The sequence below is a fragment of the Pollachius pollachius genome, assembly GCF_949987615.1.
Source record: "Pollachius pollachius genome assembly, chromosome: 4".
In the NCBI taxonomy this organism is placed as follows: Eukaryota; Metazoa; Chordata; class Actinopteri; order Gadiformes; family Gadidae; genus Pollachius; species Pollachius pollachius.
Genome location: NC_136937.1, coordinates 509,439 through 531,875, shown reverse-complemented (window position 1 = coordinate 531,875; position 22,437 = coordinate 509,439). Strand labels below are relative to the sequence as shown.

General features: G+C 49.4%; 1 protein-coding gene across 1 annotated transcript in view; it reads left to right on the top strand.

The window, feature by feature from the left end:
• Positions 1-22,437, top strand: part of LOC307075103 (uncharacterized protein) — a gene marked incomplete at its 3' end in the record, with an annotated part of 27,566 nt that continues 5,129 nt past the window's right edge. The window contains 7 exon segments of the mRNA XM_079735608.1: positions 1-646; positions 7,992-8,132; positions 11,040-11,311; positions 11,314-11,463; positions 13,062-13,220; positions 19,227-19,364; positions 19,817-19,959. Of these exon segments, the coding sequence (XP_079591734.1) occupies positions 37-646; positions 7,992-8,132; positions 11,040-11,311; positions 11,314-11,463; positions 13,062-13,220; positions 19,227-19,364; positions 19,817-19,959 (1,613 nt within the window). The 5' untranslated portion in view covers positions 1-36.

The following is a 22,437-nucleotide window of genomic DNA, read 5'->3' as shown; positions in this document are numbered from 1 at the left end:
GTTGGGGGAAGAGAGTAAATAGAGAGAAGGCTCAAGATGGCTGCCTCGCTGGGCTCGGTTCACATCGTTGGCGCCGCCGCCACGACCACAGAAGTTGCCCCCGCGAAAAGCGCGCTCGTCAAGCCGAACCACACCAAAGGAGCCTCGGACAACCGCCCCAAGTCTTCCCGGGAAATTCACCCGCCACCGCCCAAGAAGGTCCGAGGCGAGGAGAGGAGCGTGAAAGCGAAGAAAGTCACCAGAGACGGAGTGGTGGGGGGCGGCGGCACCGCGGAAGAGAAGCTCCCGCCGGCCCCGAAGCAGAGCGATGCCAGGCCGGGTCTGTGGAGCCCGCCCGCGTCAAGCAGCGAGCTCTCATCACCGCTGCCCACTGGAGGAGCACAGCCTTCTAGTAACACTGGTAAAGTCTTCAAGCAGAGGGATTTCCTGCTCCACAAAGCGACTCCGACTAAAACCAAAAAACCCAATAAAGATAAACACCGAGAGAAGGAGACGGGGAAAGAATGCCTCGGAGACGGAGAGGCGAGGAAAAGGAATAAACTACTGACCCCTGGATCGGGGAAAAATCCGAACAATAACATCAGCGAATACAGTCAGGTCTCTCCGATGAAGCGAGGGAACGGAGAGGTGTCTATTAACCCAAAAGGTAGGCCTAATTAATTACATTATCCTGGTGCTGCTGTGCGCTTTTACGCGCCAAAGCAATTAACTTTGGGTGCGAAGGCATTGATCGAAAGTTTAGTTGTATTCCTCAGTAAACCGCTTACAGCCTCCGCACTCGGCTCCGGGGACCCGGGGACAGTCACATGTGGTCCGGGGAGCGAGTGTCTGGTTAGTGTCTGGAGGACAGTGGCCACTCAGAGGTCCGCTGGGCGGTCGGCATGTGACAGAGGACCCGTTCAGCCTTTAGGTGAAACACCTCGCGCCCTATAACCAATTCATAGTGCGTTAAGTTGTTATTTTCCGTCAAGTAACGCGTTTACTTGTTCGGTTATGGCCACCTGGGTACAAATGGTCACCCTGTCGTGAACCCGCGGGCTGTGTTCGTTACATCGTAACAAGCTGTTCTTCGTGCTCCCGTAACACACATTTGCGTTATGCGTTTATAACAACCCCGTGGTTATATGTATCGCTTCATACGTCCAGGCAATACGGAAATATAACGTAGTTTTTTTTGGTTTGTTGGGCGGTATGTTAATAGTAATAGCTAATTGATCAATCCCCCTAAAGCAAATATCAATGCGCCTTTTAATCGGATGGAGTCCAAACGTTAAAAGGAACGTTGTTGTCATAACAATATGACAGCCGCCCGCCATTATAGGGCAAGTGTTGTTTGGGTAAAGCAGCGCCACGCCCCCTCCTAACGGCAGCGCCACGCCCCCTTCTACCATCAGTATGAGGGGAAACAGCAGCGCCACGCCCCCTCCTAACGGCAGCGCCACGCCCCCTCCTACCCTCAGAATGAGGAGGGAAACGGCAGCGCCACGCCCCCTCCTAACGGCAGCGCCACGCCCCCTCCGTAGCCTCAGCTATGAGGAGGGAAACGTTCACGCGCTATAACCGCTAACCTACTTTACAAAACGCAAAGCACGCAGCGGTGGTATTTATGATACTCGTGCTTTGATACTTAATGTCTAATGACCACCTTTTACGTAACAGTTACGATAGATAGCCTATTATTTCTTGTATATATTATACAATACAATATTTTAACCTGTTCCATAACAAGTCCTGCTCATAAGTCATTAATTTGTTTTTGTTCGTTTTCCAATATTAATTGATTAATTAATTAATATATATTTCTATATATACTAATAAATGCCATGGTATAGGATTCATCTAACATGTGTTATTATTTTAAGATTGATCAAAAGCTTGCGATGCATTACTGGTGTGATGTTGTCATACACCCTCTTTATCACACTTGAGTAGCTAGGGTCGTTTTGTCTGGAATTGTGTCTCTTTGCATTCACACTGTTAATCCCTGCTTAGTTTTCTGAGCTGGTCCCTGACAGCTCTGTGTGTGTGTGTGTGTGTGTGTGTGTGTGTGTGTCTGTGTGTGTGTGTGTGTGTGTGTGAGTCAGAGTTTCTCTTTTCCACTTGGCTAGCTTTGAGAGGTCATGACATGGATTGGACGGACACTGAAAATATAAAATATTACACCATAGATCCTAATAATAGCATGTTTATTTTACTTTCCAAGCATAGAGCCTCACCCAGACAGGAAGATACCAGAAACATTACATAATTAGGAGGCAAACGGTGTACATGACAGGTACTAAAGCACAGGGAACACCAGCAATAATAATGAGGAGCAGGAATGTTCCAACATATTTAGACGGAAAGAAATCAACAGTGGGCCGACCCCAGAAGGCCTGGTGGAGTAACAGACAGGATATCTGGACGGCTGTTTACCTTACAGTCAGTCAGCCAGTGGGGGGAATGGAACCGGGTCACTACAGGTGTGCTGTGACCGGGTCGCTCCAGGTGTGCTGTGTGACCTCTACAGGTGTACTGTGTGACCTCTACAGGTGTGCTGTGTGACCGGTACAGGTGTACTGTGTGACCTCTACAGGTGTACTGTGTGACCTCTACAGGTGTACTGTGTGACCTCTACAGGTGTACTGTGTGACCTCTACAGGTGTGCTGTGTGACCAGTACAGGTGTACTGTGTAACCTCTACAGGTGTACTGTGTGACCTCTACAGGTGTACTGTGTGACCTCTACAGGTGTGCTGTGTGACCGCTCCAGGTGTACTCTGTGACCTCTACAGGTGTACTGAGTGAGTTGTTAACGTAGCAGCGGTTTGAGGCATTGATTAAAGGCTGTCTGCAGGTTTACCTTTGCGTAGTGAATCATTTCATATTGTAGGGTAGAGGGAGGGTGTGGTGGTCCCTGGGATTGAACCCTTTGGTTTCAGGGAGAGTTAAGGTCAACGCGGTACACATGTGCACTCAGTAACTCTGGGACCAGTGGAGGATGAACTATGGTGATGATGTGGAGTCTCGTCCTTTGGTAGAAGCCCTCCATTGTGGTGGATTTGATGTCTGGAATCAGCAGACCATGAAACCGCTTAATGTGAACTAATTAGTGCATTGTTACGTGTTGTGATTATTGGATCAATAAATGATGACTTTGTGTTCTGCCCTACAGCCGGCCAGCTGCTAGGTTTTCATTTTCTACTTTGTGTCAATCTCATTTTTAGTCAGATGTGTATAACCTCATTATCATGGTGAGGCGTTAAGATCGTCTAAACGTGATAAGCCCTCCTGGCGCCGCGTTAGTGTAGCGATTCAATATTGACATGAGTCTGAGGCACGTCATGCCCATGGGCTCTCGTGGGAACTGAACTCAAACAAAGGGCCGAGTTGTGTCTGAACGGCGAGAAACTATCCCGTTGGTTCGGATAACCTTTGACCCCCCCCCCCCCCCCCCGACCTTAGCCGCCGAGAGGTTTGTGTAATAGTGTTGTGTTCCATCACACAGGTGTAAATGTCATCTGTATTGATCACACTGTTACAAATGTATTCCGCCAAAGCCAGTGGACAAGTTAGAGAGAGGTGATTGTTACAGAAAGAAAAAAAAACTATTACACAAAAGATGAAAAGACATGATTTTTTCATTAAAATTCCTTACCTTGAATTCAAAATGGCATTCAAAAAGACTTTTATTTTTACACATATAAGCAGCATGTATAACATTTATAACACTCTTGGGGCATTATCTGAGTGAGTTCCAAAATAACATCATGTTTTAGCCTACTTAACTTGACTTAAGTATTCCAAACCTCACAGAACTGAATTATGGTTCACTCTGTTTTTGAAAGGTTACATTGGTTTTCAAAGGTGTCATTCACGAGAAACCGTTTAATCTTGTTCCTTTTGAAACAGGATAGGTCACTCGGAGTTGCGAATGCATGCTGAGCGTGAAAATGTTCTTCTACCTCGATTGCCGGCATTAGCTAATGAAAGAAAATGGAGGCGTAAACGAGGGAATCAGAAAAGCCTCACCACCTGACGTCGGTTGGTGAGTTAGTGTCCTGGCCTCGCCCGCCTTGGCTTGCGATGGCCCAGGGGACGACAGCACTGATTTTGCGGCCAGGTGACACAGAGCCCATCTGGGCAGGTAGGGGGTAACAGCAAGCTGCTTACATTGAGGAACAAGCTCGTGCCTGTGCTAAGAAGAAATGGTCGGATTCATTCACCGTGACCGCCGCCAGGGTGGTGGCCGGAGCTCCCGCGACCCCCGTCGGTGACCGCGGTGCCCTGACCGCGGGCACGGTGAATGAATGTCCAATCCAACCATTTCTTCCTCAACTCTTCTTTCTTGGACAAGAGATCTCTCTGTGTCTCTCTCTCTGTGTCTGTCTGTCTGTGTCTCTCTCTCTCTCTGTCTCTCTCTCTGTGTCTCTCTCTCTGTGTCTCTCTCTCTGTGTCTCACTGTCTGTGTCTCTCTCTCTCTGTGTCTCTCTCTCTCCTTCTCCCCCTCTCTGTGTTTCTCTCTCTGTCTCTCTCTCCTTCTCCCCCTCTCTGTGTCTCTCTCTGTGTCTCACTCTCCTTCTCCCCCTCTCTGTGTCTCTCTCTGTGTCTCACTCTCCTTCTCCCCCTCTCTGTCTCTCTCTCTGTGGCTCTCTCCCTCCTTCTCCCCCTCTCTGTGTCTCTCTCTCCTTCTCCCCCTCTCTGTGTCTCTCTCTATGTCTCTCTCTCCTTCTCCCCCTCTCTGTGTCTCTCTCTCCTTCTCCCCCTCTCTGTGTCTCTCTCTGTGTCTCTCTGTGTCTCTCTCTCTCCTTCTCCCCCTCTCTGTGTCTCTCTCTCTGTGTCTCTCTCTCTCCTTCTCCCCCTCTCTCTGTCTCTCTCTCCTTCTCCCCTTCTCTGTGTCTCTCTCTCTGTGTCTCACTCTCCTTCTCCCCCTCTCTGTGTCTCTCTCTCTGTGGCTCTCTCCCTCCTTCTCCCCCTCTCTGTGTCTCTCTCTCCTTCTCCCCCTCTCTGTGTCTCTCTCTCTGTGTCTCTCTCTCTCCTTCTCCCCCTCTCTGTGTCTCTCTCTCCTTCTCCCCCTCTCTGTGTCTCTCTGTGTCTCTCTGTGTCTCTCTCTCTGTGTCTCTCTCTCCTTCTCCCCCTCTCTGTGTCTCTCTGTGTGTCTCTCTCTCCTTCTCCCCCTCTCTGTGTCTCTCTGTGTGTCTCTCTCTCTGTGTGTCTCTCTCTCCTTCTCCCCCTCTCTGTGTCTCTCTCTCTCCTTCTCCCCCTCTCTGTGTCTCTCTGTGTCTCTCTCTCCTTCTCTCCCTCTCTGTCTCTCTCTCTGTCTCTCTCTCTCCTTCTCCCCCTCTCTGTGTCTCTCTCTCCTCCCCCTCTCTGTCTCTCTCTGTGTCTCTCTCCTTCTCCCTCTCTCTCGTTCATCATATTTACTATAAATATCTTTCTAAATTCCCAGTAGGCCTAGCTATAGTTGTGTGTGTAGCCTGGTATCTTTAACGATATAAAAACCACTCAGAGAGGCCGCCACTGGAGCACATGGACTAGAATCTCCCGTGTGAACTTGGTTGATTGGAGGTAGGGAGGTTTTGCTGGGGAGATGCTGTGGATTAACCAGCAGCTTCCTCTGGCTCCGTTCCCTTTGATCAGCAGTGGGAGCCCTCCGCTGGGCTCAGTGGACCACGAGGACCGCTGCTACACAATACAATAACCCACCAAACCCCTTTTTCTTCTTCAATATACTGTTTACAACTCACTCATTCTTGTTGCTTGGTGATAATGACTCAGATTAACCTCTTGAAATTCAGTCTTCTACTGCCTTTATTTCTTTTCTTTGACATTTTTAACTGTATGATTTGTTTCTTTAGCATGCCCCAACTTAAGACGTTGATCGTTGGGTATTTCCCGTATAGAAGAGAGTCAATCATGTGATCTGTAAAGTTTCATAAAGGAAGTCCCAGCCGGCCATCTTGGGGCATCCGGACCACAAGCTGTTGTTGTTGTTGTTGTTGTTGTTCTAATGTGGACCGAGCACCCAGGTGGCAGTATGTGAGTGGGCCCTTGTGACCCCATCGTTTAGCCTGGGGACTGCGCTGGTGGTGACCTAGTGAACCGTGTGACGAGCCGAGGGTTCTCCAGCCGCTCTCTGAGCCCGCCCCCCGTTGCATCAGCCTCGTATCCGAGCGTTAAAATAACCTCCGCTTGAGTTCTGACTCACCTCATTTCAGGTTTGCTTGGGTGGATTTCAAAGCGACTATTGGGTCATTTCGGTTATTTTTAATGTTGTTATTTTCACAGCCAAATAATTTTTTGCCCGCCGTGCTGCGCTGTGCTGATCCGACCCTGGTCAGATGCTATATCAGGGCTGTGTGCCCGGCCCATCTGGGCCCTAGAACTGCTCTACAGTCCATTCACTTTCTAACATGGCTTCTGATTCAAGCTAGGAGAACGGGCTGTAATTACAACTGTACACACCATCGGCCAACTTGCCGACGTTAGTCCTACTTCCGATAAATAGCCTTGGCATTTCCATGAAACTTACATTTTGACTATTGTTTTCAAAGCTGATTATATCATACTAGTCCTGAACTTGCAAACCAAAAATAAAGATTTTCTTGACTCAATAAAAAAAACGTAATAATCAAAAAGTACTCTCTTTAATTCAGGGCCCGTAAGAAGTGTCCATTGTTACGTACCTCCTAGTTGTGCTCTCTGCGCCCTTTCAAAGCGTTTCTCCTTTGGTCCTGACCCGTTAATCCCTCCTCCCTGCCTCTGACCCTCCTCCGCCGCTGGAGACACGCGGATCAGAAAGAGCCCAACATGGCTTCCCTTCAACACGTCTCTCTCGCCGCGTTCAAAGACAAGAGAAAGGGCCAACCGATTCACCAAACAAAACGAGGAGTGACACAGCCACGCACTGCGTTCTCAGCCTGTGGATGATCCAGGTTATTGTTCCTCTGCTCAGCTGGAGAGGAGCCAGCGTTGTGATTCGCTGAGCGGTGGTTCTATGTGTGCCTGTGATTCCTCTCTGTGTCTGACACTCGGCTGCACATTATCTTCCCTCCTCCCACCCTATACTGCCGGTCGTCACCTTGACCGCTCGGTCGGTGAATATAACACGCGGAGGGAGGCTCATTAAAGCCGGTCACGGCGAAAAAATGCAATTATGTTGAATGGGCTGCGTTTTAACGGCCGTGTTCTGGTCAGTTAGCGGTCAGATGTTCTGAGGCCCAAACCACGAGCCAGGAAGACACAAGGAGCATTTCACCAACTTCAAAGTGGTTATGTCCCGGCCGTTGTCTGGTAGACAGAACTCCACGGCCAGAGCGGCGTCTAGTCTACTGAAGTGTGTGTGTGTGGCTGATCAAAGCCTTCCATCTCCTTTCCTGACACCTTTACCGAGACGTGTTTATGATTGAACAAGCCATCTGACAGATGTGTAGTGCCTTAGTGTGTGTAGTGTGTGCCCTTGCAATAAAGACGTATAGCCAAACCCAAACGTATTCCCGTGGCTCTCACTCTCTGATAAGGTTATTCCATCCAGCGCTGCTGTCCAGATAACAGGGAGAGAGGAGTTGAACAGATCCCAGACGGGTCACAGCCCTCTCTCCTCCTGCTGGAGGGGGGAGGCTGTTGGTTTCTAGAGGAGGGGGTAGGAAGGGACGAGATTAATGATGAATTCTCTGGTGAAGAGTGTCTTCAAGTGTGTGTTCCGGCGTCGTGGCGGCAGACCTTGTTCAGCTGAGTGGAGACCGTCTGGAAGGGTTGGGAGAAATGTCGTTATGTGCACGCACACACACACAGACACACACAGACACACACAGACACACACACGATGATGTACAACGTGCTTTGTGTGTGTAAGAACATTTATCCAGACTGAGTGATCTGACATTTGGGGGGGGAATACGAGGTTATCTTCTTGTATCGGTGGTCTTTGATCAGTGTGAGATAAAGTGCGTCTTTGTGTGTGTGTGTGTGCGTCAGGTTGGCTAACGGTTGTTTCTACCCTCTTCCCCCCAGAGCCCTCTGCCAAGGAGAAGGCGAAGGAGAGGAGCCTGGAGGAGCGGGAGAAGGTCAGGGAGGGAGAGAAGGAGAAGAAGAAACACAAAGTCATGAATGAGATCAAGAGGGAGAATGGAGAGGTCAAGCAGCCTCTCAAAGGTCAGTGTCGTTCCATAATCAATAATCAATCAAATATCAATGGAGAACACGAGAGGGATTGTTAGATATTGACCTAACATTGAATTCTGTATCTGAACACCACATTTTTTTATAATGTACTTTGTGTAACAAATTCTTTAAACAGAACAGAATACTGCTTTAATTATTAATATTACAATTATATGTTCAGTCAAAACATTGTTTTTCTGCATTTGAGTCGGTCCCTTGTGTAGACTGGGCTATTAATGTACACCAGGTTATGCACCTTTTGTGAGTATGAAATATAGAGAAGGCAATGTAATCAGTTCACACCATTTGCATATATTTGTCATCATTTGCTACTACAGCTCTGCACTCCACTGAACACAAATATTAATCTGTTGACAAGGAGAGTGCCTGGAAGTTACTGTCCCTCAGTCAATAACCTTTACTAGGAATCAATCCTTATGTCGGCAAAACACAGCAGAGGAAAGATGAGCTTATCACCAGGTACTTTATTGTAGGTAAACCAATTAAACTTCTGTCTATGGTAAAAGGTGCTGTAGCTAACATTTCAGTATCATTTATAAGAAAGGCCAAGGCCGTGTGTCTGATGTTAGTGAAATGCGCTGTGAGGAATCAGTTTGAAGTTGGCTGTGCCTGTATGAGACGACCTAGATGTGAGACCAATCTCTTTCCCTGATTGGTTCAGGCAACACGTCTCATTGGTGGAGAGGCGTACGCAGGGAGGGAACAGAGGGGAAGTGTTTTTAATTGTTGTTGCTTTATTTCGCTCTTTACTGCTCTCTCTTTACAACTCTCAAATCAAACCATGGGGCACCGTCAGTACGGGCGGTCAGTCAACCAAAGAGACGAGGACCTTGTGGCCCCTTTAATATTCACCAGTTGGTGCCGGGCTGGCTGCAGTACAGCAGGCCTCTGTTGGTTCCACTGCTGGTGGTCAGGCAGTGAATTCACTGGGGCTGCGCTACACGTCTAAAGAGCGCCACCAAACCCCTGAAGGAATTAACATCTCTGGCATGAGGTGGATCCTCACGTTCTGCTGGAGCAGAGCAGTCGGTGGCACCAGAACTATATATTTAGACTGTTTTTGTGTGTGTGTGTGTGTGTGAGACACGCTCCTTTCTAGCATTTTGTGCAGTGCTATTAGACTCTTTGCCGACACAATGGCGCATTGCCACCGGCTGGAAGACTTTGCTCAGTCTAGTGTTTCCAATGTGTGTAGACTGGAAAGAATAGGCGTTTGTGTGAGTGAGTGGGTGAGTGAGTGAGTGAGTGAGTGAGTGAGTGAATGACTGCGAGTGACAGTGCTGCTGGCGTCCATTCAGGCGTGGAGATGGTTTGCTTCTGTAGAAAGGTTCTGTTTTAACTGCTGTGTTTACGGAAAGGGACAGAAAAACATTGTCCCGTTTACAGCAAGTGACAGGAAATAGGTTGTAGTGGCAGTGATGCAGAGAGCTGTTTATAGAAGCCTTGGCAAAAAGAACAGGCTGCGTGCAATATTTATTTAGACAAAGTAAGGCAGACCGCAAGACTCACCCAAAGGGAGAAACCGGTTTAAAGCAACAAAACAAGTGTGACATTTAATGAAGTTCACTGTGGATTCAAACTGAAAAGGGGCTTTATTCAGTCTGGGGGGAGCGGCCATGCTCAGAGTCCGGGGGGGAAGGCGGGAGATAAAGAGCCAGGAGAAAATAAAAGAACTGCTATTGGAAATCATTACACAGCATACAGCCATGAAGAAGAAGAAACAAAAAAAGAGTGCGTGTGTGTGTGTGTGTGTGTGTGTGTGTGTGTGTGTGTGTGTGTGTGTGTGTGTGTGTGTGTGTGTGTGTGTGTGTAGAACGTGTAAGAATTCATCTTACCCCATATCGGCTGGGATGGCAGATTGCTCTCCTCCCTCAGCGTGGTGAAGTCCTAGAGGACACTGGTGTTTATACTTTGGGAAACCTTGAAGGACTTTCTGAAGAGCCGCCCTTCACCTGACCGCCCCCCCGTCTGGTCTGAGCAGGGAGATGGATGCTGCCCCCCCCCCCTGCCCGGGTTCTGTTGAATCACACACTCCAGACTGAAGCAGTCGCCCAAGGGCCCCCCTCAGCTCTGGAAGATAAGACGCTTTGAATGGCGGTTTGTCCGCAGCGGGGACCTGTGAGCTGTACCAGCGACCGCACCCTCCCATTGGCTCCCTTCACTGTTCCAGCGACCCAGCCCTCCCATTGGTCCCTTCACACCTTCCCTCTCTGATACGTTCTCTGTCTGCGTGTGTTGGTGGTTTGTCTGTCCCCCTGCTGTCCGCTGGCGGCAGAGGCAGACAGACCAACAGATACGAGAGGTTTAACCAGAGTGGAACCGCTGGAAGGAGGCAAACATAATTCCTGTGAAAGCAGCGAGAGATTACAGAGTGTGTCTCGTTAATAAAAGAGCCCTCATGGGGAGTGAGTGAGTGTGTGTGTGTGTGTGTGTGTGTGTGTGTGTGTGTGCGTGTGTGCGTGTGCACGTGCGCGTGTGCGTGTGTGTGTGTGTGTGTGTGTGTAATGGGACAGCCGTCATTGGTGGAGTTATGCCGAGGCAGCACTCTTCACATCTGATGCCGCACGCACACACACACACACACACACACACGTGCGCACACGGGCGCTTGCTCACACACAGATGCTTTGATGCTGATACCAGCCTGGGTTTTTATTCTTGGTCTTGAAGCTTGAAGCTGTTATGCCATTTTTCTCAATCTGTGAATGAATACAATTTCAAAGCACACTATCTTTCAACGTTTGTTAACAAAATGATATATATATAACTATTATTTTATAAACATTTGGTATCCCTTTCACACGGTACACAATAATTGTTATACCAGTGTAGCTGTTGTAATATTCATTCCTCTCCTCTTTGTTCTTCGTCCTTCAGGGGAGAAGGCGAAGACGAGGGACTCGGAGGAGCTGCTGATGAGGAAGGTGAAGAAGAAGAAGAAGAAGAAGCACCGGCGGGTGAAGATGTACCACCGCTCCAGCCAGACGGCCGGCCAGCCCATCGCCCCCCCCCCCCTGCTCCTCCTCCTCCCCCTTCAAGCCGCCGCTCCCCGTGGCGGGCGTCGCCCAGCTGCCCTCCCCCCCCCCGCGCCCCCCCTCCCAGCCCCCCCCTGCCGCGGGGCCCCCACCCTGGGATGGGGGGCCTGGAGTTCGCCCCCTACTTCCACGTGGAGAAGCAGCCCAACGGGGGGGCGCTGGTGGCCCACGCACACGCCGCCCAGCTGGGGGCGCTGTCCCCCGGCCAGAGGCAGAGGTTCGCCCAGGAGTTTGTGACCCTGGCCTTCAGTGAAGACTCCTCCCAGGTAACGCTGGGGGGGAACGATCCGGTTCAGACAATACAATACAAACTCCCAGGTAACGCTGGGGGGAACGATCCGGTTCAGACAATACAATACAAACTCCCAGGTAACGCTGGGGGGGGACGATCCGGTTCAGACAATACAATACAAACTCCCAGGTAACGCTGGGGGGAACGATCCGGTTCAGACAATACAATACAAACTCCCAGGTAACGCTGGGGGGAACGATCCGGTTCAGACAATACAATACAAACTCCCAGGTAACGCTGGGGGGGAACGATCCGGTTCAGACAATACAATACAAACTCCCAGTTAACGCTGGGGGGGGGAACGATCCGGTTCAGACAATACAATACAAACTCCCAGGTAACGCTGGGGGGGAACGATCCGGTTCAGACAATACAATACAAACTCCCAGGTAACGCTGGGGGGGAACGATCCGGTTCAGACAATACAATACAAACTCCCAGGTAACGCTGTCCGGGGGGGAACGATCCGGTTCAGACAATACAATACAAACTCCCAGGTAACGCTGGGGGGGGGGAACGAACCGGTTCAGACAATACAATACAAACTCCCAGGTAACGCTGGGGGGGAACGATCCGGTTCAGACAATACAATACAAACTCCCAGGTAACGCTGGGGGGGAACCATCCGGTTCAGACAATACAATACAAACTCCCAAGTAACGCTGTCCGAGGGGAACGATCCGGTTCAGACAATACAATACAAACTCCCAGGTAACGCTGGGGGGGAACGATCCGGTTCAGACAATACAATACAAACTCCCAGGTAACGCTGTCCGAGGGGAATGATCCGGTTCAGACAATACAATACAATACAAACTCCCAGTAAAAAATACAGCAATACAATTTGAATACATTAGAACAGTGAAAATAAATGGTACTGTAAGTAAAACGAAAGTATAAAATAAGAATATGCATATTTAGAGGCACGTTAGGACAGAGAAATAAGTGAAGAGAGTGGTAATTAGAAATATAAATAATAAATAAAAACTTAATAGAAATGGATTCAGGGGAATGCTGTGCGAAATAGGTGCGTCTTAAGGTTACTTTTGAACGTGGTTACAGATTGTGATGTCTTCAGCCCCTGTGGACATCACTGATGTGTTTTTGATGATTGATAAAGAACTAACATTATGAATACATTTTTATAAACATATTTATGTAGATGTAGAAATTATTTGGAAAAAAAATTCTAACCTTTTTCATAATAAACTTTGAATAAATATGATTTATGTAGATGCTACACCCGTTTTACCCGACTATGACCACAACACCACAATATTTTTTTATAATACGTGTTTTCTTTTGCAGTAGACATTTCTGGAGATGTCAGAGTGAACCACTGTAAGGTCTCCCCTCTGAGCGGTGTCCGCCTGTCATACCCAAACATCTCCCAGAGGAACACCTTTAGGAAGGCAGAGCTGCACCGCCGCTTCTGCCCCCTGGAGTAACGCTGTGTGTGTGTGTGTGTGTGTGTGTGTGTGTGTGTGTGTGTGTGTGTGTGTGTGTGTTTGTGTGTGTGTGTGTGTGTGTGTGTGTGTGTGTGTGTGTGTGTGTGTGTGTGTGTGGACCCAGGGGGCACACTACGTGATGGGGATCGTCCACGGAGCCGCCAGCTACCTTCCAGATTTCCTGGATTACTTCTCCTCCAAGTTCCCGTCCGCTCCGGTGAAGATGGAGATACTGGGCAAGAAGGACATCGAGACCACCACCATGGCCAACTTCTACTCCCAGGTCGGAACACACGCGCACACAAACACACACATACATCTGGAGGGGGTTGAGGAAGTGATTTAGAGTCATCTTTGGAAAGAATCGGACCACTGCTTGGGCTGTGACTGATTACTGAGAGCAGGTTAGATACTGTGGACAATATTTATTTATTCATTTATTTCTCTGTCCTTTTGAAGCATTGGACCTTGGAACTTGACCTAAAAAGCACCATTTAGGGTTTGTCTTTTGGAAAACAATAGAGAAATATTTCACTTGTAAAATAAATGTATTGCATGGGGAGGGAGATGTACAAAGGAGCGCAATTGTGTGATTTTTGGATAAGCAAAATAATCGATGTGGACAAAAGCCATCGCCTGAATCCAGACTGTGCACAGAACGTCTGTCACGGTTTGAACAGAGATCTGCATTCTTCTGCTGAAGAAACGCCCATCTCGGTTCCGTCTGTGTTCCATCTTTGTTCTAAACACTCGCAGGCGGATGGGAGCTGATTGTGGAACTGGGCTCAGTGAATCTGGCCCGAGGTTTGGTGTTCTTTAAGGTCAGGGGATGTACGACAGGCCACGGGCAGTTCACTAGAACCACACGGTCCGGATACCTCTGAAAATACACCACAGCGTCTCCAAGTGATTGGTCCGCTTGGTTGTTGTGAATAGTTTTAGTTGTTGTGAACATGTTTAAGTTGTGAACATGTTTGTGGTTAACATGTTTTAGTTGTTGTGAACATGATTTAGTTGTGAACATGTTTAAGTTGTTGTTAACATGTTTTAGTTGTTGTGAACATGATTTAGTTGTTGTGAACAGGTTTTAGTTGTTGTTACATGTTTTAGTTGTTAACATGTTTTAGTTGTTGTTACATGTTTTAGTTGTGAACATGTTTTAGTTCTTGTGAACATGTTTTAGTTGTGAACATGTTTTAGTTGTGAACATGTTTGAGTTGTGAACATGTTTTAGTTGTTGTGAACATGTTTTAGTTGTTGTTACATGTTTTAGTTCTTGTGAACATGTTTTAGTTGTGAACATGTTTTAGTTCTTGTGAACATGTTTTAGTTCTTGTGAACATGTTTTAGTTGTTGTTACATGTTTTAGTTCTTGTAAACATGTTTTAGTTCTTGTGAACATGTTTTAGTTGTTGTTACATGTTTTAGTTGTTGTGAACATGTTTTAGTTGTGAACATGTTTTAGTTGTTGTGAACATGTTTCAGTTGTTTTGAACATGTTTTAGTTGTTGTGAACATGTTTTAGTTGTTAACATGTTTTAGTTGTTTATAACATGCTTCAGTTGTTGTTAACATGCTTTAGTTGTTCTTAACATGTTTTAGTTGTTAACATGTTTTTGTTGTTTTTAACATGCTTCAGTTGTCGTTAACATGCTTTAGTTGTTCTTAACATGTTTTATTTGTTTTTAACATGTTTTAGTGGTTGTTAATACTTGAGTTGTTGTGAACATGATGTGATAAGAAGAAGCAGCTTGTCCCACTCTCAGATTCGGAGTCTTTTGCGAACAAGCTCACACGCCCCCACGCTAATGCACACACATGCACACACACACACACTTAAGAGGGAGCTATTATTCTCTTATTCTCACACACACACAACCCCCCAGTGTGTGTGTGAGGACACAGTGCGGCTGTCTGTGCAGTGTTCCAGCGACCATCCCCAGTTCTCTAAAGGTTAGCAGCCTCCAGGCATCCAGCGCTTTATTGGAGCTCGCCCCGGTGCAATGATGTGTGTGCGTGCATCCGTTTTTGATACACACAAACGCAAACCCACACACACAGGCGACGTGAACGGCCCTGTTAAAGAGTGCCTCCCCCTGTTTGAAGAGTCTGGTGACTCAGAGCAGAGTTTAAAACGTCAGCTCATCCCCAGTCAGGGCAGAGCTGTTTAACTAACGCTGAACACCACGCTGCCCTCGGTCATCACCCATTGGTTCACACACCGCGTTGTAGATCGCGTTCTACAGAGCTAGCTGTGCCATCGTTAGCAGACAATCCAAATGGAGCGCTCCATGAGGCTATGGCCAGACCTCATCCATGTTCAACCCTTGATAACGTTATAATTGAATAAATCAGTGTAGACCTCGCGGCTGGAATGAAGCAGCCACTGGAGTCCTTATCGATAGAGAGTGGATCAACCGTGAATGGTCTGTAGAGCGCTTCTGTAGGTTCTCTGTAGAGCGCTTCTGTAGGTTCTTGATCTAGAGCGGTTCTGTAGGTTCTTGATGTAGAGCGGTTCTGTAGAGCGGTTCTGTAGGTTCTTGATCTAGAGTGGTTCTGTAGGTTCTTGATGTAGAGCGGTTATGTAGAGCGCTTCTGTAGGTTCTTGATGTAGAGCGGTTCTGTAGGTTCTTGATCTAGAGCGGTTCTGTAGGTTCTTGATGTAGAGCAGTTCTGTAGAGCGGTTCTGTAGGTTCTTGATCTAGAGCGTTTCTGTAGGTTCTTGATGTAGAGTGGTTCTGTAGAGCGGTTCTGTAGGTTCTTGATCTAGAGCGGTTCTGTAGGTTCTTTATGTAGAGCGGTTCTGTAGGTTCTTGATGTAGAGCGGTTCTGTAGGTTCTTGATGTAGAGCAGTTCTGTTGAGCGGTTCTGTAGGTTTATGATGTATAGCCGTTCTGTAGAGCGGTTCTGTAGGTTCTTGATGTAGAGCGGTTCTGTAGCTTCCTGATGTAGAGCGGTTCTGTAGGTTTATGATGTATAGCGGTTATGTAGAGCGGTTCTGTAGGTTCTTGATGTAGAGCGGTTCTGTTGAGTGGTTCTGTAGGTTTATGATGTATAGCTGTTCTGTAGAGCGGTTCTGTAGGTTCTTGATGTAGAGCGGTTCTGTAGGTTCTTGATGTAGAGCGGTTCTGTAGGTTTATGATGTATAGCGGTTCTGTTGAGCGTTTCTGTAGGTTCTTGATGTAGAGCGGTTCTGTAGGTTCTTGATGTAGAGCAGTTCTGTAGAGCGGTTCTGTGGGTTCTTGATGTAGAGCGGTTCTGTAGGTTTATGATGTATAGCTGTTCTGTAGAGCGGTTCTGTAGGTTCTTGATGTAGAGCCGTTCTGTAGGTTCTTGATGTCTCTAATTTTAGCATCTAGCGCGGCGGCGGCGTTGGAGCGCGGCTACGGGCCGAGTGTGTGGATTATTAGCTGTGGTAGCGTAACGCGATACTGAGAGCTCTGCGCTGATGAACGTTTCAGTGATTAAGGTGTGCAAGACGGCAGCTTATGTGTTTCTGTACGTGCAGGTGTGGTTGTGTAACAATATTTGTGGGGGGGGGGGATAGAGGCCTGTGTGTGTGTGTCTGTGTGTGTGTGTGTGTGTGTGTGTCTGTGTCTGTGTCTGTGTGTGTGTGTGCACGGCCATGACAAAGGCGCCAGTCAGCACTGGTGCGACTACAGAGGCTTTGTTGTGACGCAGACGCAGCAAGAGACTAATAGACTTAGTCCACCGGAGTCTCCCAACGATGACTCTCTCACACACACACACACACACACACACACACACACACACACACACACACACACACACACACACACACACACACACACACACACACACACACACACACACACACAGCGGCAGACACGCGGGCAGGCGGTGGGAGGAAGAGGAGGTACAATGGCCGAAGTGGTGGATTTAATAAAGGAGGAAGCCCATGTAATGGAGTCATGAACTGAACGAAGCAATAGGCCCCAAAGACGCCGGAGACGGAGGGAGAAATAGAATGAATAGAGGAGTGATGGAATTAGGAGGTTTTAAGACTGGCTGCAAAAATGGATGGATAGAGTGGGCCCATTTACCAGCTTCTCTCTGCCTTTCGCTGCCACTGTTTGCATTCGGGCTCCGGGCTTTAGTTAGTTGTTGCCTGTGTTTGTCTTTTCTCTTTGATTGTCGACGATGTTGTTCAAGGCCAAGGCCTCACGCCCGGCCCTTCCATTGAAACGGGGATGCTTCTTTATGGAACATTAGTGACATAAGCGCCTGCAGAACAGCGGTCAACTATGAAATAATAACAATAATGCCTCCACCACCACAGATACACTGTGAGACCACAGCTGTAGAGCTGTCAGAATGCCCAGAGCTCTCGTAGGCTGCGCTGAGCGACCTGGTCCGACCGTGAGTCACAGGCTAGCGTTTCACCTTCTTGTTCTCAGGAAATGTGAGGAGGTGGGTGGGGGGCACTTAACTTTGATTGGCATTTCCTTCCTTTTGCCCTTTTGTTTGTTTTGTGTGTGCGTGTGTGTGTGTGTGTGTGGTGTGTGTCGACCTTATGTAACCTGTTATGACTAATGTAGCTCATTGATGATTCCGGTGTCGTGCAAACCCCTTTGAGATGACGCAATAACACTCAGCCTCCGCGTGGCTCATTAGGCCGCTGTTCAGAGACCTGTGTATGGGTAGACACACACACACACACACGGCAGCCTTTCAAGGGAGAATCAGATAACTCGTCCTGAGCAGTGATGATTCCCCCCTCGTGTTCCCATCCCTTCTCTCTCTTCCTCTGGTTCCTTATTTTGGACTCAGTGTGATCATAGAACCACTTTGACTGTGACACACGTGCGCACACATGCTCGCATCCACACCCACCTGGAGCAATGTCCTACCGAATTATCTAATTCATATTTAATGTATTTAATCATAGGCGCTAAAAATACACACCTCATTTGGTATTCATATTTGGCAGCCTCCTTTTGTGTTTCTGTTCCGTCGTAGTGATAACATTAATCCTCTGCTTCACAGCGCTTATTGCTTCGTCTGGGGGGCTGTGTCTGGGTGAAGGGGGGGGGTGGCTGTGTTGGCCTGTGGTTGAGGTACTTCCTGCGTCACGCCAAGTAAGGACCTGGCTCCTAAATGAATGCCGTTCTTGTATTAACGGTGCTGTAGCTACGAACAACTTGAACAACTGTGATCTGAGTGTAATCTGGTAGAAACTCCACGACCATCTGTCAGTTCTTTCTGAGTGAAGTGCCCCGTCAGAAGGCTGCAATGCTGCCTCTGCTAGTAGGATCAACACAGGTGTGTCTATTAAGACACACCAAGTCGGGTTAATGCATTATGCTGGTGCTGCAGACATAAATAAAACTACCATGCATTTTACACACCATTTCTGACCAATCAGGCTCCCCTTGTCCTGATTGGCTCCCATTCGTGCTCACACAGCGTCAACATACTGCAGCTCCCCCCAGCTGCGTGAACACAACACGTCGATGTCGGCCAAGAGAAGATGTGTTTGGTCGGGCATTTTCTGAATTCCTCTCCCTCCTCTCCACTCTCAAATTTAACCTACAGCAGCTTCAAGTAAAACCAAAATGAATAATACATCAGCTAACGCTATCGGAGTGTCTGAAAGGAATACACTGTTGTCTGAAGGCCGTTTAGTACAAGTATTAAGTGGCCGTAAAACCAGTTCTGCGATCCACACGCACAAGTACCCTATTTGAAGAGTAGGGCGCGTGGAGTGTTTACCTGGCAGGGACGTCTGGGGCTGTGTGCGTTCCGCTGGTGCAGAGAGTGCAACGCGCGACCGAAGCGACGTAGCATTCGATCGCTGTTTCCTAACCCGCAGGCTGTGGGTTGGAGTGCCCTACCCCACTTGGAGTGGCCCCATATGCATATGGAATCTTACATAGAGACATGTGATCATACTTTTGAACTGAAAAGGTCAGATGAAGTTAGTTCCATCTCAGGAGGAAGAGCGGGTTGACTTGTATCCGGATGGTTGCTAGTTCGCTCCCGGGTGTCAAGGTGCCCCTGAGCAAGGCACCTTACCCTGGCTGCTCCTGGCGAGCTGGGCCGGTGTGAACGTAGGCCTGCTCAGTACTAAGAGAGGGTCTGACTGAGGGGTCTCCCTGTACTCCCTGGGCCCCCCAGACTGATGTGTGACAAAGGTTTGATTCTTCACGGCCGCTTTATCACCAAACAAATGAACGATGCCGACCGATCCCGCGCGCGTTGGTCCTGGCCCTTCGGAGCGCGTCGGGGCGTTCCCACGGTAACCCGTGTCCTCGTCGTCTCCCGGCAGGTGAAGCGGTCGTACAGCCACGGGACGTACCGGGCGGGGGCCATGAGGCAGATCAGCCTGGTGGGGGCCGTGGACGAGGAGGTGGGGGACTTCTTCCCCGAGTTCCTGGGCATGCTGGAGGAGTCGCCCTTCCTGAAGGTGAGTCCCCCGGAGCAGGAAGCCCGGAGATGAGGATCCCAGCAGGGAATCTGATGGTGTAGATGGAGCGCCTGACCAGAAGACACTCCGTGGAGCAGGGGATACCGAGCCCATTAGATCTCGCACAAATAGAAATGGAAGAGGCGGTAAATGTGAGCCCCCTTGATGAATTCTATGACATTATATTCTATAGTATTAGATATGTGTGAAGTGGACCTGGAGGGAAAAGGAGCAGATATCATCCTTCAGGAGCAGGTGGGGGTAGGACTATAACACCGTTAACGTAATGTTACACCGTTGTGTAACATTACGTCTGGGAGGCCCAGCGGTGGGCCTGATTCCTTTAAGGGGTTGGGAGCACCCTCCTCAGGTAGACGGCCCACCTTGTGGCTCCAGCCCAGCACATAATGAAAGGTTTAATGCCTGGACTCCCCTCTCGCCCCGTCCCCCAGAGGACCCTGCCCTGGGGGTCCCTCTCGGCCCTGCGGCGGATGGAGCCCACGGACAGCGACGACGGCCCCATCATGTGGGTCCGGCCCGGAGAGCAGATGATCCCCGTGGCGGACCCCCCCAAGTCCCCCTTCAAGAGGAGGCGGTGGGTACACACACACACACACACACACACACACACACACACACACACACACACACACACACACACACACACACACACACACACACACACACACACACTCATCAACTTACAAAATACCCACGCATGCAGACACATGCACAAACGCACACACGCACGGACGCACAAACACTCATGCATGCACATCAACTTACACCCACACACACAAAAATACACACATGCAGACACATGCACAAACGCATGCGCACATACACACTTACACACACAAGCACGCACACACACACACACACAAAGACAAATACACACATGCGTGCACACACACACACGGTGTGATTAGGTTGTCTTGTCCCCTGCGGTGGAAATTGTGATTTTGTGACGGCAGCAGAAGACACAGGATGCTGCTGTGATTGGTTTAAATGATGTGTGTGTGTCTGTGTGTGTGTGTCTGTGTCTGATGTCATTGCTCCCAATAAACTATGAACACACACACACACACACACACACACACACACACACACACACACAAACACACACTAACGTTTTATCCCTCTTTCGATGGGTCCAGGAAGACATGGTTAAGTGTGTGTGTGTGTGTGTGTGTGTGTGTGTGTGTGTGTGTGTGTGTGTGTGTGTAACCTCTTGAATGAGATCATCGTTTTGTTACTGGATCAACATACGAACGACTCTCTACTTTATTATGGCCACCAGCCAAATGTGAAACGTCCCACACACACACACACACACACACGTTAGACACACTCTTAGATACACACTAAGAGACACACACAAATGCTTGGACACACTCTTTTTCAAACAACTCGTGCCACGTACCTTTCTTACATTGAGTTAATCTGTGATTTCCCCGTTTCCTCCTTGATTGACGACCTGGTCCCGCCCCCTCTCCTCCCCCAGCCTGACGGACAGGTGCTTCAGCCAACCCCGTGGTGGCTGAACCAGGGCTTCTGTAAATAAGCCATAAATATGCGAGCGGCGTACGCTCTCCCAGATTGCTCCTGAAAGAGTGTGTCTGGGGGGGGGCCACCTCAAGGACACCTCAACCACCACCTGTACACACGCGGGGGGGGGGGGGCACTGTGCACGTGTGTGTGCATGTCTGTGTGTGCGTTTGCACTGGTTGTCAGCAGCACTTGTGGAGCAGCTGCAGCTGAAGGAGTCCCTCCTACCTCCTCAGGGGACTCCTACCTCCTCAGGGGACTCCTACCTCCTCAGGGGACTCCTACCTCCTCAGGGGACTCCTACCTCCTCAGGAGCCTCCTCTCCTCAGGAGCCTCCTACCTCCTCAGGGGCCTCCTACCTCCTCAGGAGTCTCCTACCTCCTCAGGAGCCTCCTACCTCCTCAGGAGTCTCCTCTCCTCAGGAGCCTCCTACCTCCTCAGGAGTCTCCTCTCCTCAGGAGCCTCCTACCTCCTCAGGAGCCTCCTACCTCCTCAGGGGTCTCCTACCTCCTCAGGAGCCTCCTACCTCCTCAGGAGCCTCCTACCTCCTCAGGGGTCTCCTCTCCTCAGGAGTCTCCTACCTCCTCAGGAGCCTCCTACCTCCTCAGGGGCCTCCTACCTCCTCAGGGGCCGCCTTCCTCCTCAGGAGCCTCCTACCTCCTCAGGAGTCTCCTTCCTCCTACCCCCTCAGGAGTCTGCTCTCCTCAGGAGCCTCCTACCTCCTCAGGAGCCTCCTACCCCCTCAGTAGTCTCCTACCTCCTCAGGAGTCTCCTACCCCCTCAGGAGCCTCCTACCTCCTCTGGTCTTCTACCTCCTCAGGAGCCTCCTACCTCCTCAGGGGACTCCTCTCCTCAGGAGTCTCCTACCTCCTCAGGAGTCAGCCCAGTGGACAGGAGTTATTCCGGCCGTTAGGAGGAGCAGTAAAGTAGACGCTGGCTCTGCCTCGTGCTGATGGTCACCAGAGACATCTAAACATAGTGTGTGTGTGTGTGTGTGTGTGTGTGTGTGTGTGTGTGTGTGTGTGTGTGTGTGTGTGTGTGGTGTGTGTGCGTGCCCTGCGGTGAGGTCGTTCATCAAGCCTCAACATCAACCACCGTCTCTTTCTAAGTAAAAGAGAAAGTCTGGCATCCGCATGAGAGAGAGAGAGAGAGAGGGGGGGGGGGGGAGAGAGAGAGAGACAGAGACAGAGAGAGAGAGACAGAGAGAGAGGGGGGGGGAGAGAGAGAGGGGGAGAGAGAGAGAGGGGGAGGAGAGAGAGAGAGAGAGAGACGGGGGGGAGAGAGAGAGGGGGGGAGAGAGAGAGAGGGAGGGGGAGGAGAAAGAGAGAGGGGGGAGAGAGGGGGAGAGAGAGAGTGGGGGGGAGAGAGAGGGAGGGGGAGAGAGAGAGGGGGGGAGAGAGAGGGAGGGGGAGGAGAGAGGGAGAGTCAGCGTCAGGTTGTTTGGATGAGTGGTTCTCCAGAAGGCTGGTTCTCCAGAAGGCTGGTTCTCCAGAGAGCGGGTTCTCAGGTTCCACCCTACAGCAGA